Source organism: Aricia agestis, chromosome 18 (genome assembly GCF_905147365.1).
Source record: "Aricia agestis chromosome 18, ilAriAges1.1, whole genome shotgun sequence".
Lineage (NCBI taxonomy): Eukaryota > Metazoa > Arthropoda > Insecta > Lepidoptera > Lycaenidae > Aricia > Aricia agestis.
The window spans coordinates 2,714,464-2,732,405 of NC_056423.1; the positions used below are offsets into that span (position 1 = coordinate 2,714,464).

The 17,942-nt window shown below is 38.7% G+C and overlaps 1 protein-coding gene across 1 annotated transcript in view; it reads right to left on the reverse strand.

Annotated features, from left to right (window-relative positions):
• Window positions 1–17,942, reverse strand: part of LOC121735977 (acyl-CoA synthetase short-chain family member 3, mitochondrial) — a 48,109-nt gene that overhangs the window by 947 nt on the left and 29,220 nt on the right. Inside the window, exons 4-12 of the mRNA XM_042126985.1 lie at window positions 15,249–15,393; window positions 11,137–11,233; window positions 9,971–10,170; window positions 5,806–6,040; window positions 4,782–4,941; window positions 3,750–3,897; window positions 3,139–3,284; window positions 1,198–1,429; window positions 490–610 (exon numbers count right to left, since the gene is read on the reverse strand). Coding sequence (XP_041982919.1) covers window positions 490–610; window positions 1,198–1,429; window positions 3,139–3,284; window positions 3,750–3,897; window positions 4,782–4,941; window positions 5,806–6,040; window positions 9,971–10,170; window positions 11,137–11,233; window positions 15,249–15,393 — 1,484 coding nt within the window. The remainder of the gene's footprint in view (window positions 1–489; window positions 611–1,197; window positions 1,430–3,138; window positions 3,285–3,749; window positions 3,898–4,781; window positions 4,942–5,805; window positions 6,041–9,970; window positions 10,171–11,136; window positions 11,234–15,248; window positions 15,394–17,942) is intronic.

Genomic DNA, 17,942 nt, shown 5'->3' on the forward strand with positions numbered 1-17,942 from the left:
ATCGACAGATCACAACTAACACTAAAATGAAATAACCTGACCAAATGACATAGGCCAGGCATCTGCCTACGAATCAATTGCTTCGCTGTTTTTTTTTTTATGAAATAAGAAGGCAAACGAGCAAACGGGTCACCTAATGGAAAGCAACTTCCGTCGGCCATGGACACTCGCAGCATCAGAAGAGCCGCAGGTGCGTTGCCAGCCATTTAAGAGGGAATAGGGTAATAGGGGAAGGTAGGGATGGAAAGGGAACGGAATAAGGGAGGATAGGGAAGGGAATAGGGTAGGGGATTGGGCCTCCGGTAAACTCACTCACTCGGCGAAACACAGCGCAAGCGCTGTTTCACGCCGGTTTTCTGTGAGGACGTGGTATTTCTCCGGTCGAGCCGGCCCATTCGTGCCGAAGCATGACTCTCCCACGTCAAACATTAAATCTAAATATTTTTATTTGTAAGGGGTAATAACTAATACAAGTCCTTGTAATCCTACCTGGTTCGTGGTAAAGCCGGTACCGCGACGGCCTTGCGGAAGGCGGCGATGGGACCGATCAGGTGTCGAACCAACGCTATCAGTTCCTGCGTCACCATGCTCTCTGCCACTATCTCCTCATCTGAAGGTTAAGGCAAGTACTTAAATAAACGAGAACTAAGAGGTGTCAAGGGACACCCGGGGAACGAAATTAAGTACTTATTAAAATTAAAATAGGAAGAAAAAAAGAGAGGCAGAGAAAGAAACATGCGCTACCGCACGGCTTACAAGTATAGAATTTTTGCTCTAGTTGTAATATACCGACACTTTTGTGTCATGTCGATTCAACTTTTTCTGTCTAGCCCCCTTTCGCAACGCGCGATAAGGAACTTCGTTCCAAAAACTGTAAATCAGCTCCATACAAACGTGGAATGCATCGCAAGACCACATAGCCTGTGCGTTACACAACTACACGTTTTCGGATTTTTCCGTGGGAACGATATTATGTTTTGCCGTAAAAAGTAGTATATGACGTTCTTCCCCGTGGTCTACCCTATATCTGTGTCAAATTACATAAAAATAATTCACTCTAGTAAACACACTCTTTAGTTTTATAATTTAATGTAGGTACTAACGAGATTGGACGAATGTAATTATTGCCATAGTTTACTGCTTCGCTGAAGTAAGTATAGATTTTCCGTAATTATTCCAAGTCATAAGCCAATTTACCATCCTGCGGCGGCCGCATCACATACAAGCATAACGGCACATCGCCCTTGGTGGCATCCGGTGCTCCAACCACCACCGCATCGGCGACCCTCGCGTGTTTCAACACCACATCCTCAATGGCGGCGGTGGATAGACGATGGCCAGCGACGTTGATGACGTCATCAGCTCTTGCGACCACCCAAACAGCACCTTCAGTGCTCACCCAGCCCACGTCTTGTGTGTCGTAGAAGCCCTGGAGTTGAGGAACAGTCAAATAACAAAACTAAGGGCCTGTTTCACCACTTCCCGATAAAGTGCCGAAGGCTATCCGGTATCCACAACTATTTTGACAGATTCTCCATACTTCATCTGTCAAGTTAAGTTGTGGATAGCCTATCCAGCACTTATCAGGAAGTGGTGAAACAGGCCCTAAGTCATAACAGTGTCCCCTTTGAAAGTAGCGGAGCGGAATGAGCTATCTTTTAAGGCTGGGTTGCACCAGAGGCGTGGTTAAAGTTAAGGTTATAGTTAAATATGGCACCCTTTAACTTTAATCTTAACTTTAACCGTGCATTTAAAACCTGGTCGAGCTCTATGGTTTTGGTTAAATATGGCGTCTTGAAGGCGTCCATTTTTAACTTTAACCAACGATTTGACATTTTGCATTGTAGTTAAAGTTATAGTTAAAGTTAGTTGGTGCAACCCAACCTAAACTATTTTAGGGACATGACGATGGGGCATTGCTCATAGCAACAGAAATCAAAAGTAACTTTTTTAAACTATGGGAGACAATATTATGTACCATCGAAGAATTTATTCATAGGCAGTTCACAGATCTACGACATTTGGTCGGGAATCGGGATACGTCAGTATAATGTTAGTTTATAATCTGTCGGCTGGCCGCTGGGTTTGACATATAATAACGCAAGCTACAATAAGTAGGTCCGCCATCTGTCTGTGAATCAAATTCTCTGATAGTACACACCCTAAAGTATTATTACTCTCTTTTGGAACAGATATATACGTGGGAGAGCCATGCTTCGGCACGAATGGGCCGGCTCGACCGGAGAAATACCACGTTCTCACAGAAAACCGGCGTGAAACAGCGCTTGCGCTGTGTTTCGCCGAGTGAGTGAGTTTACCGGAGGCCCAATCCCCTATCCTATTCCCTTCCCTACCCTCCCCTATTCCCTTCCCTTCCCATCCCTACCCTCCCCTATTACCCTATTCCCTCTTAAAAGAACGGCAACGCACCTGCAGCTCTTCTGATGCTGCGAGTGTCTATGGGCGACGGTAGTTGCTTTCCATCAGGTGGCCCGTTTGCTCGTTTGTCCCTTATTTTATTTAAAAAAAATTTAAATAGAATGTTAATTGTGTTTTCACTTTTCTAATTTTCCCCAAGTTTTTTTTATTTATAACTATAACTTCTTGGCCCTGGATGTGATGTAGTATGGAACTATGGAACTATCTTTGTTAATCAAACACTTACGATTACTGTAAAGTGTATAGTCCTTAATACTGCAGGGCTAAAATGGTCGCTTTGGAGAATCATGTTATGAATCATAATATGTTTCATTTTTTTAAAATCGCAAAATGCAAGTCTGCTTGCAATTCATGTGTAGTAATTTGTACTAATTTGACATTTGTCAGTTTGACAGTTTTGACAATTCATTTACTGAATTGATTGAGAGGAATTGCTAAATGTGACCATTTTAGCCCCGCAGGACCTTAAACTTACAGCTTACTTCAGTGGTTTTGAGGACTTGGGAGTTGGTTGCTAACTAATAAGTTAGCATTCAAGTTTTTCACACATTGCTGACTTCTATTTACCATCTATTTTCTGTGAGACATTTATGTAAATTATGTAGTCAAACAATCCATTCGGACAGAAGCCTTCTAGTAGATATAATAAATCAGATATTTTTAGATTAATTATTGACTATTTTAAAGGCTAAAACTTACTGGATAAGATTCAAAGTAGACCTTCTTGAATCTGTCATCAGACCGCCACAGGGTGGATGCAAAGCCTGGGGGTAGGGGCTGCTTCACCACCAACCGGCCGACCTCACCGCGCGGACATTCTGTACCGTCCTCTCTTATTGCCCTTACTGCAATAAAACAACGCTTATCAAAGTCTTTAAGGATCTATATTAGGGGCTTATAGTACCTAGAGATGACCTGGAATCGGTTATTAGAAAGCAGCTTCCCAATTTCTATCTATTTCTAGATCAGGTTTTTTAAAGTTCTTTTAGGTAGTCCTCTCGGGACAACTGCATACTCGTATCTATTATATTGTTCTTAAGATCCTGACTGAACTCTGTTATGTTTCCACCCACTGACTAAAAAAACAACAAAAGCATCGTTTCATGCCTGTTATCAGCGAGGTCCTAATATTGTTCCTGTCAACTTCACCCATTCAAGCGGCAAGCCTAAACATTCCAACTAAGATCTTCTACAGTTCTAAGTCAAAACCATTCTAGCCAAAGCATTACTACACAGATCTTCTACAGTTCTAAGTCAAGTCAAACCATTCAAGCCAAAGCATTCCCTTAAAGGTCTGCAGTGCTACTCACAGTCATACCCCGGCACAGGGTACCCGGTGGAATGTGGTCGCACACCGCGCACTCCATATCCCAGACACGCGGACGTGATGGGGGAACCGCTCTCCGTCTGCCACCAATGGTTCAAAATAGGTACGCCGAAGATGCGCTCCGCCCAATGCTAGAATTTTCAAAATATATATTTTAGCACCATTTAATATCCACCATAGAAAGTGATATTTCTACGGTGTACCTAAGAAGTAAGAAAAGACTAATGGCCGCGTTTACCAATAGGGATGATGACAAGGTCAAAGATTAGCGAATTTTGTCAATTAAATAATAAGAAATCAAGGTTAAAAATAAGTGTTCCCAAAATTACAGCTCGATAGCATTTTTTTTTTGTTATGCGCCTTCAAAGTAAATTTCTTGATATTTGTATACCAATCGATAACTTATGCAATTAAAAACAACTTTCGTTATGAAACCACTTTCATAAACGCAATATTTAATATACCTATCGAACAAAGTTCTCTCCCGATTCATACAAACTACGAAAGAGTGACGTCAGTCTTTCGTAGCACTTTGTATGGAGCGTTTCGGGCAGGTCTATTTTATGAGATGTTTGAACTGTCATGTCTTGGTGAATTTTTAAGCTATCAGAGTCATTCTTTCAGCGATGTTTCTATTTTTAAGGGTCTTTCAAATACCAACAAGAAAAAATAGTCATCAAGCCTATTGTCTTTTAGGGTCATGACAAAAACGCCTATTTGACGATGACGACTGAGTCCTGAAGGCCTAAGGGCCAGGCCACAACACTGAGTTGCGGCGTCGTATCGCAAAAACAACCTTTGAAAAGCATGTATTGGTACATGGCGACATGACGTAAACGTAATATTATGTTCAAATCTCAAATGGAGTTAGGAAATTATTTTTTTCCAAGATGCCTCTTGGCCCATATAATAATTTTTGTCCCTAGCAGCATATTTTGCGAGTCTAACGCATTTTTACAGTCTTAGGTTATTGTTTTCAGTAGTTGTTCTTATATAAACTATCAAGATCCCTTACCCTGGTCTCCTGGTCGCAATGCTCGCCAGCCATGAAGATGGTCTTCAGTGACCCATGGCAGTATCTTCTCGCGTACTTCCCCGCAACATCAGCTCGCTTCAGCACACGAAAAGCAGTGGGGATCGTGAACAGAGCGTTCACGCGGTGCTGTTCTATTATTCTGGAAAATACCATTCATTATAATGGATTATTGGACAGGCAGCCCCTGATTTATAAATAGGCCGTTATATGCCACGGCCTAGGGGCGCCAGCGTTCTAGGGGGTCGGCACTCGGCATCATCCATAGAGGCTCTACATACTACTTACACGGGTGACGGGGCGGCGGAAATTGAGTGGCCTACTGTCACAAAAAAATATAAATTCCACAGTGGGTAATAAGAGTGATTCTTGGCGTTCAACCGCGGTTAAAATTACTAATCCCAATAATATTTTGCAATAATATCTTTCGCACTATTTTCGCTGTCGCAAGCGATGGCAACTTGGTTAAAGGAATTAGCCTGTGTCTTTAAAGACAAGTCTAACTTAATTTTTTTGTTATTTTGTATTGTATTGTATATTGTATGTGTATTGTATTGTAAACAAAAAAATTAAGTTAGACTAAAGAACATTGACTTTTCTACTGACTTCTATGTTGTTATTCATAGGTTGTTATTACCGTATGACGAAGGCAACAGTTGATATCATTTTGCACAATACTAAATATACTGATTCTTAGCTTCAATCTTCTCTCATCTCTTATCTTAAATATTCGCTTTTAAGCAATCTTTAAAACAAATTTACATTCAGACATGTTTGTTTTATTGAAATTCAAAGCAACATCAGGCTCTACTCAACTTCGTACCCGCAATGAAAAAGAAAAGTCCTGACTCCTGAGGCGTGATAGACTTAACTTAGATTAGGAAGTAAACTATAAGCTTTGTGCGCGAACAAATTATTACGAAGGCGACAGAAAAAGGAACGGGCGTAAAGCCCATAGACGACACAAACTATTGAAATTAAAAAAAACTGCGCATCCGTCTCTTACCTATAATACTGTCCCGGATCCGGCGTCCTGTCCGGTTTCCCCTCATATAGGACTGACGTCACACCTGCAAGCAGCGGCCCGTAACAGATGTAGGAGTGGCCCACCACCCAGCCCAGGTCTGACGCCGCCCACCACACGTTGCCTCGCTTGAGGCCGTACACGGCGTTCATGGACCAACATAACGTTACAGCTTGGTTGACGGGCCGCTGTACGCCTTTGGGATCCGCGGTAGTACCTGGATATTAAGTGCATGTTATTTTTTTATGACATAAGGGTGCAAACGAGCAAACGGATCCCCTGATGGAAAGCAACTACCGTCGCCTATGAACACTCGCACATCAAAAGAGCTGCAGGTGCGTTGCCGGACTTTTAAGAGGGAATACGCTCTCTTCTTGAAGGTACCAGTACCAGTATTTCCTGACCTACACGACCTGCAACGTGTAGGTCAGGAAATACTGGTGGTGACAGTTCGTTCGAGAGTTTAACAGTGCGCAGCAGAAAGTTGCGCGAAAAACGCACGGTGGAAGACTGCCACTCATCAAGGTGTAATTCGGATGATGATCTACAATTCTACACTAATGTTTTAAGGTGATATTTGTGAATCGCTGTAATGCTATAAGTGAGTAAAACCAGCCCCTAGCAACTGCAAAGACTTTTTCTTTATCACTTTTGAATGAAATTGACATTCACATTAGTCGAGTCGAACGTCAACTTCATATTATTATCGAACGCTTATGTCAGTTCCATACATTTTGATCGGCGATTCTATAAAGAAGCAATAAAGACAACGTCTTGGGTAAAGGACGATCTACTGAACCACAGAGTGATAATTATTATTGTGTCTTGCAACAGGTAAGCAAGTACAGGCGTTTGACAGTATATAAAAAGCCTTTATTTCCATACCCTTGTTTTACATTATTTCTGATTCTTAATTGTTACTACGTGTTAGTTATTATACTTATTATCTAATAAATCTATCTATATTAGACACCTGCAAATTGCCCTGTCTACTGTATGGCTGTCAAACATGGGTTTACACGGCAAGAGCAAAACAAAGACTAACAACAACACAAAAAGCTATGGAGAGAAGCATTCTGAACATAAGGAAAATACAAAAAATCAGGAGCGAAGTTATCAGACAGAAAACAAAGGTAACAGATGCCCTTAAACGAGCCTTAAAACCCAAGTGGCAATGGGTAGGACACGTTTCGAGATACACGGACAACAGGTGGACAATCAACACTACAACATGGAAAGGGCCAATAGGCAAAAGAAGAGTAGGAAGACCAAAAAGACGTAGGATTGACGATATAACGGACATAACAGGAAAGGACTGGCAAGAAATAGGCAAGGACAGACTGAAGCGGATGGAAGGAGCTGGAGAAGGCCTTCAACCGAGAAGGGATCCATATCCAACCCAGCTAACTAACCCGTTACTAACACTTAGATAATAAGTATAATAACTAACACGTTTGACAGTATATAAATATAATATTATTATCTAATATCTGCTGCCACTCAACATTTTCGTAAAAAATCCAACAGATAGTGCAGTTAGTGCAACATCTGCTGCCGAACGCCTGTTGCTTTTCTGTCACAAGATACGAAATCACCCTCCCGATTTCTGAAAGCCGCGCTATTTATGGGTATGATGAGCTAAAAAAATCATTAAAAAATATTTTCAAAATACTTACTATTAACTTAAAACCTAAGCAAAATCGAAACGGCAATAGTATGGAAGTTAGTTATTATTCGTAGTACAACGTCATTGAATTTGAATTTGATTTTGCGTCACTATACGTCTTTAGCTCCTATTAAATAATTCATATTATATTAAGTTATATACCATTACTTACATATTAATTGTGTTGTTTGCAAAAAAAAAACTTGCAAATTAATAAGGTATATATTAGGTATAATATACATAATAACAAATTAAGTATGACGCAAGTAAAATTTATTAAGAAAAATAAACAATAATTAAGTGAATGCAATTAAACCTTCCTGCCTGATATATTGATCCTTGTTAAAAATAAAAATACATGTACTTTTCATTTAATAATCATTCAGTACTAAAATGTTGAGAAATAGCTACTGAAAGTTATCCTAAATAATCGCCCAAGTGCGAGTCGGACTCGCGCACGAAGGGTTCCGTACCGTTATAGAGCAAAAATAGGCCAAAAATTGGGTTTTTTATGGGAGACCCCCTTAAATCTTATTTTATTTTAATATTTTTATTCACTATTATTGAAGTGCACATATAACTAAAGGCTTTGTAAAAGTTTCAAGTGCCTACCTGTATGCCATTATTGATAACGAGCAAAAAAGGTAAAATAAATCACGTTTGTTGAATGAGCCCCCTTTTGTTTTATTTTTAGTATTCGTATAGCGGCAACAGAAATACACAATCTGTGAAAATTTCAGAAGTCTAGCTATAGCGGTTTTTGAGATACAGCCTGTGCCAGACAGACGGACAGACATCGAAGTCTCAGTAATAGGGTCCCGTTTTTACCCTTTGGGTACGGAACCCTTAAAACACTACAATTAATGGACGGCACGCGTCGTCCGCGCGTGACGTGCCCCCGCGCGCGCGCCTCCCCCGCGTCACCCCCGCTCATACCCACCGCCGCGAGTGACCGTTCTGCAACCATTTTAAATGGGATAAAATATGTCATTAAAAACATACCGAATGTATTTGGTTAAATGGACTCTCCTAATGATACCTAAGCTCTGGAAAAAATTTGACAGGAAAGTTTTAACTTTAATTGCACCCTGTTGGTATATTATAAATATTAAAATAAAATACATATTATAATAAGAGATGCATAATAATAAATTAACATGTTGATTGGGAAGTATTTTTATTTTAAATACATCATTAAAATAATGCAACCATTCAAAATATGATCATAAAAGCGAAAAACGCATTCATTTTAAATGTTTACTTTAAAAATAGTTACTTAGTTTAAGATTTGCATTTTATTTATTTGTGTGTACATTTAATTTTGGTATCATCATCCATTCTTACTAATGTTGGAAAATTCAAAAGTTTGTCTGCCTGTCTGTCTGTCCGTTAGTTACCCCTTTACTTCAACCGCTGAACTGATTTTGAAGCAGACTGTACCTATAGCTGTCGTAGCTAAAACAAAATATATAGGAACTTCAACCAAATCTTTAAACATGCCTATTCCCCAGCTAGACCCTGGAGCAGCCATACTCAAAGTATATTCCGAGTAATCCTGGGGGTGAGCCAAGATCTTTTCTTTATCACTTCTTTATAGAATCGTCGATCAAAATATATGGAATTGACATCAACAAGACGAGTCGAACGTCAACGTCATATTAACGAACGCAGTCGTTTCCATACTTTTTTTTTTTATGAAATAAAGGGGCAAACGAGCAAACGGGTCACCTAATGGAAAGCAACTTCCGTCGCCCATGGACACTCGCAGCATCAGAAGAGCTGCAGGTGCGTTGCCGGCCTTTTAAGAGGGAATAGGTTAATAGGTAAGGGGAGGGTAGTGATGGGAAGGGAAGGGAATAGGGGAGGGTAGGGAAGGGAATAGGGTAGGGGATTGGGCCTCCGGTAAACTCACTCACTCGGCGAAACACAGCGCAAGCGCTGTTTCACGCCGGTTTTTCGCCGGCCCATTCGTGCCGAAGCATGGCTCTCCCACGTTAACTATACGTTTTGTACGGCGATTCTATAACGAAGCGTTAACGAAAGTCTTGTGAAGCCTAGCTTTACAAGGCATTCCGCCTATATAGTTTATAGGCCTCACAAGCGATATGAATCTCTTTTAAAAATGTCAATAAGGGCTCAGAATCCCGAATCTGTGATGAATATCCCCTTCATGCTACAGTACAGGATCAACATTTTGGGATTCCGTCAAAAAATTGCTTTTCAAAAGGGTTTCGCCATCAAAAAAGTTTCAAAACCCCTGCGCTAGAAATGTGCCAACTGCCAAGTGGACGCTGTTAAGCATTCGTGTACTAACCCACACATAAATTACGTATTGAGTTATGAATGCAGTTATGTTCTGTAGATGATTTAGAACAAGACTGCATTCAAAATATAACAACAAAAAAAATGTGGGTTAAGACACTAATGCTTAACAGCGACCAAGTATGAAGTAAGTTTAGGCGAGCAGTCATTGTAACCAACCTGAAGTATACAATATATACAGGGCTTCATTCGCCTCAGTGGACACGCAGGGCACCGGTTCAGCGTCTAGGGCCTCGTCCCAGCAGATATCTCTGCCCGGCTCCAGGGTACACTCCAGCACGCGGCGCCGCTGGTATATGATGCACTGCTTCGGCTGGTGGGAGCTCTGGCACAGCGCCTCGTCCAGGATGTCTTTGTATCTGGAAGTTTGATGAAATACTTCATAACTTATTATAAGTTGCGCATAACTTTAGGATCACCAGAAGCATAGTGCCTTGCCCGTATAACAATTTGTTTGAAGGCCCTTAGAAAAAGGTAAAGATTTTTCGCAAAGCAGAAAATGGATAAAATGAGGGACAACTACGCCTCTGAGAATCACAGTGAGTAACAAAACAAAGAGATTCTATTTAAGAGTGTGTATGTAATATGTATCCGTTGCATACAGTTCTCTTGTCCCTTTTACATGTACGAAAATCTAGTTGTTTTTCTCATGCAAACCGGCTGTTTTCAACAATACTAGACATCGCCCAATGGTCTAAATTCGACCTAAATTTCAACGACATTAGGATTTAGGACTACTACCTATATTTTGTAAAAAAGTATTGACTTTATAAATTTTTTTCAACTCTTGTCTCTGGGACTCAGCTGATTTCAGACTGGCCGTGTACAAGCATTGTCTAAGGGTCCCCGCAGACTTACAATTTCAAGTTGATAAATCGTATAGTATGACTGTTAGGAGAGCTCGCACATTGCATCCAACTAAATTGTACAACTTTAAACTTATAGTACTTTAAACTAATAGTACTAGAATTCAATTAAAAAAAAACTAGGTATAATCCATTTTCAATTTGTTAATTTGTCAACAGACTTCAACCATAAATAAAATAGCATAATTCGACCAGAACAATTATTCGTATGTATAGGCTTGTCACTCAAAAATCTGTCATCATTCCTAAGTGTGTGTGTGTAGTAGTTGTGTTTCATTAGTTAAAAATGTATGATAAAAGCATAATTTCAAATAATATTAGCTCGATGCACTCCTTCACCATATAATCTATAACTGTGCAAAATTTCATTCACCTACGTTTTCCCATTTTTCGTCAAAAGGAATACAAAGTTTTTCTCTCGCGTATTAATATATAGATAAGTATGCATTTTAGGGTTACCTGACTATTTTGTTGGGTTCAACGCCGCAGCTGGCGGCAATGATGACTGTGGGTTCCGCATGCTCGATCCTCGTTCTCAGCTCGCGAGCCGCGAATCCTAAAAATAAAGAGAACTTAGGTAAAAATATTTTTTTTTTATCTACAAACTACATTTAGGTATGGTAACGATTGCCCATATTCTTTGATCCAAACGGATGGATCATGGACCGATTTAGATCTAGTTAGTTTAGACAGTTGAATTTGAAAGCTGTTGTGGTTGAAAGTGTTCATAGTTCATGATTTTCAGCCCACTAAGTGCTGGAGGGTTGATCTATTTTATGAGAGATCAATAGCAACTCCCAGTAATTTCATAAGTTTAATATTTTGAATTTTGATTGCTGGCAGTTATTTGGATTCTGTATCAGGGTCTTTTCTTAACTTTTTAAATTCAATATTAAAATAGAGCTAACAAAGGAACATCCAGCACTGCAAAATATCAGTGTTTTTATTTAAAAATTCAGTCGCAGTCGCTCGCCGCGTTGATCGAAAATCACTTTTTAAATATAGCTTTACGAGTTCTGTACGTTCCGCGCGGCTTGGGATTGCAATCCGGATACTTCGAAATCCTAAAAATCCGAATAATCCGGATTTTCTGGGCCTTTGAAAAATCCGGATTTTTACTTTTCAAAATCCGGATTTTCGGTTTTTTTTAAATATTAAACAAAATTATGAAAAATAAGCTTTTACGTAACATAAAATTAATTTAAATATATCGTATAATATCTGACATACAAATCCACATTTGTTTTAAGGCGCTATCACAACTTTGCATGGTCTACACGTACCAAAGTCAGAATTTCGTATGTCTAACATTCCATTGCGTAGTTATTTGGTCATTGTAATTACATTTCTGTAATATTTTTTTTAGAACATTTTAGTATTGAATATAATGTTTTTTCTATAAAACATGTTGTTTTTTTTAGTTTACATTGAGGTTTTAACTATGAATTATAATTGTTTGTGACGTAACCATCGCTGATTTGTGATTCTGTATAATTAAATAAAGGAATATAGTAAGTTAACGTAATGTTGAAAAACTATTTAAAGTTTAAATAATTGTTTTAAGTCATTCTGTGCAATAGCCTAAATATAAACACACTATCCAACCCGAATCTTTCACTTATCTTGCTCCAGCGTTACCGTTTGCTAGCCCAGCTGATATGCCTCCAGTGGGTAGTTTATAACCGTGTTCTAGGCTAGAGTTCTTGCCAGAAGCCTAACTGGGCAATGTAAGCCCAACAAGCGCCTTTACAGGATAGGTGTTAATACTACAGAGCAAAAACTCTCCTAAAATTTACTAAACAGGAAATTCACAAATTTCTGTCAAATTTATGAGCAGCACTGGGTTGGGGACGGATGCGCCTAATACGAAGGAGTCACAATAAATCCTCAAAGATCGTCTTAACATCAGGATTACAATGATCTGCCTTCGGATCAAAAAAAAAAACCTCCTGAGCATAGCGCTATCTCGTCTTAGGCCTAGATTGTATATTATACCCACTCAGTCGATATCCTGCCTGGATGTATGCGGATAACGCGGCCAGCCCAATGCCACTTTAGCTTGGCCGTCTTGATTCCTACGTCTGTAATTCTAGTTTGGGAGCAAATTATGTTTTTTATTGTTTTGTTTAGATTTAAGCTGTATTGATCTTTGGTAGACCCTGAGTTGGAACTTTTGTAAATCGTAAATCGGTCAATGATCGAGTTTGCGCATCGTTGGTTATGACGAGCGAAATACACGTCATATCAATGAGTCTGTGCTTCAGTGAGATTAGTAAGTCACCATCCTTCATGGACCAGTTTTTCTGCCTTTCTGCTGTCATAAGAAACTAATTGGCCCAAGTACAGGTACTCATTGACATAGTAAATTCCTTGCTCGTCTAACTCGACCTTACGTCTCGTACTGTTTGTGTTTTTGACCTATTTTTTGTAAGTACCACCTCTAGACTTGCAGATCTTGGAGCATAATTTAATGATGTGCGGCCTACGGCTGTAGGCGCAAAAATGACGAAGTAGTCGATAAAGCGGAGATTGCTTAGTTTTTTCTTGGTAAGTAAAATTTCACATTTTTAAATAGTTAAAAAAAATCAAGGCATTTTCGATTTTTTAATAATATTTTATGTACCAGATACTGTTATTTTATTCTATTCCTTTTTACACCCATGTGAAAATCGCTAACTTAAGAAAAATGTTCATTTTTTTAAGACGTTTTATTTTGCACTTTTAAAATGCAAAGAAATAATAAGAAAATAAAGAAATAATAAGAAATTTAAAGCTGTTTATCAAAAATATTTCAAAAATTACAAAAAATCCGGATTATTCAGATAATCCGGATTTGAGGATGAAAAAATCCGAAAATCCGGTTTTTTTTTTAATCCGTTTTCTGCAATCCCTACGCGCGGCTTCGCCCGAATAAATTAGGAATTTTACGGAAACCGTACATTTGCCGCAAAAAATAGCCTTTGTCCCTTCACTTCACACTTGGTCTATTCTACATGTGTACCAAATAACTCAGAAATTCATCCAGTAGTCCGTGAGATAAGCGGTTTCAAATACTTTTCCCGGTTTTTTTACACATTTTCTTCTGTTTCTTCGCTTCTATAATTGGTCTTAGAGCGATAATATTTTATAGCCTATAGCCTTCCTCGATAAATAGTCTATCACTGCAAGAATTTTTCAAATCGAACACTGGTTCGATTTGAAAAATTCTGGAACTACTGAGTTCCAGAGATTTGCACGTTCAAACAAACAAACTCTTCCGCTTTATTATATGGACTTGTAAACTTGGTACGCAAAAAAAATGGTAAAAAGCGACAAACTGATAAAAATTGTACAAAAAGGATATGGGCGAAAGGCCCATAGTCTGTCATTTGCTGCCCGGCGGTCTGTCAAATCCCACCCCTGTCTGTCGCGTGCCGCCCGGCGGCACACATAAAAACACTCATATTTTGCGCGTAATTTATCGCTATCATATTTCTATCAACACTTGAATACGTTGGAGATTTTAATCGACAGACTAGAGGATAGTCGACCCTAATTATCTTATACAGGGTGTAACAAAAATAAGTGATAATACTTTAGGGTGTGTACGTGTTCCTTGTAGAGAGTTCACTGTGAAAGTAGCAGCGCTGAAAGACCAAAAAAATTTTTCACTTTTGTATGGGCAAGGGTCCGAGCGTCACGAGTTTCCCCATACAAAAGTGAAAAAAATTTTTGGTCTTTCAGCGCTGCTACTTTCACAGTAAACTCTCTACAAGGAACACGTACACACCCTAAAGTATTATCACTTATTTTTGTTACACCCTGTATATAAAAATGGATTTTCAAATGTGTTAGTCGCGCTAAAACTCGAAAACGGCTGAACGGATTGGGCTGATTTTAGTCTTAAAATATTCGTAGAAGTCCAGGGAAGGTTTTAAAGTGACACGAAGTTCACCGGGACAGTAGTCTTGTATAAAATTCTCGTGTCACAATGTTAGTCACCGTACTCCTCCGAAACGGCTTTACTGATTTTTACCAAATTTTATATGCATATTCAGTAGGTCTGAGAATCGGCTACTGGGTACTTTTTATATTGATAAGTGCATTTGTTCAATAAATAATAGCAAATTATTACAACTCGAGACTGACGGCGACCATTGTTTTATTACTGTTACTACCCGTGGCCCGCATTGGTCGGTACTGCCGCAAAAGCTACTTACGTCCCGCAATTTTAAATTTGTTATGTCTTCGAAAATATTCATTTATAATTAAAATCGTAATAATTATGCTGTAAAGGGCCAAAATCAATAATGTATTTGAATTTTGAAGTATTTAATAAAATAAGGATTATTGCCGTATTGGTTAAAATCGCTTTGAAAATTAGCCATTATTTGAAGTTAAAAGTAAATGACAAAAAAATATGTTATTGTGGTATATATCCATAAGATAATAAATTATTTAAAATCCAACTACTGAATCGATTTTAATCATTTTTTCAGTGACTTAGGCCATAATTTATTTTATACCCGTGCGAAGCCGGGGCGGGTCGCTAGTATTATAAAAAATAGCTTAAAGCTAAAGTCATATCTCGCCTCCGAACACCACAGAATGTATAGCACCGATCCTGTTGGTGGCCAGCATCGCCACCACGGCTTCGGGGATGAGCGGCATGTAGATCACCACTCGGGAACCCCTCGTCACACCCAGGGACGTCAGCCTACCAGCTAGACGGGAAACCTGGGGAAAAAGAGAGTTTATTGCGTATTTATTGCGCGTGCACATGGGCAGTAAGGTTAAGTTCACACGGCACAATCCTGCAAGTTTTTTTGCAGTAGGTAGGTATATCTACGTCTTAACGAATAAATTGTGGCGCATACAATATACAAGATGTTAGTGTAAACACCGTTATCCTTGAAACCATCAAATGAGCCCGTTAAAATGAACGACTTTTTCTATGAGAACAATGCTGGGAACCCAAAAAAATCCGTCTTCATGCCAATCCGGGCATCCATATGGGCATGTAGATGGAATTTTTTATTTGAGTTCCCAGCATTGTTCTCATAGAAAAAGTTGTTCATTTTGACGGGCTCATTTGATGGTTTCAAGGATAACGGTGTTTACACTAACATCTTGTATAGAACCATTAACACGTCGAATATCGTCGCCATGGTCGTATACTGCATTAAACGTGCAGGATTAATGTGCCGTGTGAACCTTAGTATTAGCTCCGTGGTGTGAACCTACTCTAAGTATTAGCCGCTAGACGGGAAACCTGGTAAATTGAACTTTGTCTATTGCAAAATCTACGAGTCGATAATGTACGCAGTAGATGAACAGTTTATTGCGCACACTGGGCACTATAAATGCGTAGCTGGCCTTATTTTAGCTATAGAGGATCAATAAATAGGTAATACTGGCTTTTTAGCACTATTTTGTCGCGGTAAATTGTTATTACTAGTATAGAGAACAAATTGAGTTGTGGTATACCGTACAGGTAGATAGGGACTCGAAAAAGATAACTCAACTTATACTACGACGAACATTTTTCTAAATATATTATAATTCAATTTTTACTTTCTAAAATCGAATAGAAAAGTTTTCAGCAAACACTTGTATCGTAATATCGATTTAAATATATCGTTGCGATTATTAATTCCTTAGCAGCTTGAACCCTGAAAGTAAAACGTGACCAAGTGCATTGTAAGTAAATAAAATTGGCGCTTACGTACGTACGTAATGAATACATAATACATTGGTTTGTTGACCTGTGCAAAATCCAAAATCATTAAGAGCCCTATTGTTTATTTTATTCGCAATTGAACTGTAAGTATATTTCTTAGTAACTACTAACTAGCATGCCCATGTTAATGAAGAGTTCTGCACGTGGTACATTTTACCGCCCAAAAGTTGCCTATTGTCTTCTTCGTGTAAATCTTGTAAAGTGCAACAGACAGCTGTTTTATACCCACGCATAATTATAATCAACTAGATGACGTTACATGCTATTGTAAATTAGTTTAAGAGGATACACCAGGGGCTAGAGAAATGAAAAAAAAGTACGTGTAATATCTATAGCTGTCTCCCTTACCTCAAGCCTATACCGCAGAACGCGATAGAGACAACTGCAGAAAATCCAGAAAATCAACGATTCGTTGTCCCCTGATTCCTTCTCCAAAACTTAACCGATTTAAGTACTTTTTTCATTAAAGATTAAAAAAAGGCTTGAGCTGTGTTCCTATGTTTTGCTTTTTTTGTATAATCTAGCCAAATCTGTTTTCTGGACGTTTGAACACAGCGGAAAATCTGACCATTTTTTTAGGTTTTTGAACGTTCATATCTTATTTAATAATTAAATTATGAAAAAAAAACATAGGGACATTGTATTAGTGGCCGTAGATATTCAGGAAAAAAATTATAACTCTACTAGCATTATCCAGGGAGGAAACAGGGGACAACGTTTGTATGGAAAAAATGGCGGCGTGGAATCCTCTTAAGTTACTATTGTAATTTTCCATCTTTTTAGAAAAAGATGGCCCCAAGCGAGTTTCTTACGCCGCGCGCCGGTTCTTCTCGCCGGGTTAGTTCCCGAACCGGTGGTAGGCCTCGTGTAGACGTTCTAAAAGTGTTAACTTTGTTAACCTATTTAGAAATAAATATCCCACCAAAAACATTTTCATGTAAAAATGTTGCTAAGATGAGAACATATAGTTCGTGGTGTCAAAAAGTAGTGAGATCTCATGTAGAGCCAAGTTTCTAACGTTACAGACTCAGCCCTAAATTTAAAAACCTTAATTTTACACTAAAGCGCGGCAAAATATGTGATAATAATAAAATGTGTCAGCCGTACGAGAAGAATCTAAAGTATATATTAAGTCTATGCTAAAAACTCTACACATTAGTCAAAACCGGTGGCCGTAACGTTAGAAACTTGGCTCTACATGAGATCTCACTACTTTTTGACACCACGAACTATATGTTCTCATCTTGGCAACATTTTTACATGAAAATGTTTTTGGTGGGATTTCATTTCTTTTTGTAAGTTGGTTTATGTTGTTTTTCTTTTAGTTCATTTTTTTGGGTGAATTACTTTTAGGTTTCCCGTACCCAGACGGTAAAAACGGAACACTATTACTAGACTTCTAGATTTCCATGCGCATTATTATTTTGGGAGTACTGTAATCGTAATACGATTAAGATCATTCATTAAGGTTGGGTTGCACCAACTAACTTTAACTATAACCACAGAATAGATAATAGTACAAGTACTATAACTATAACTTTAACTA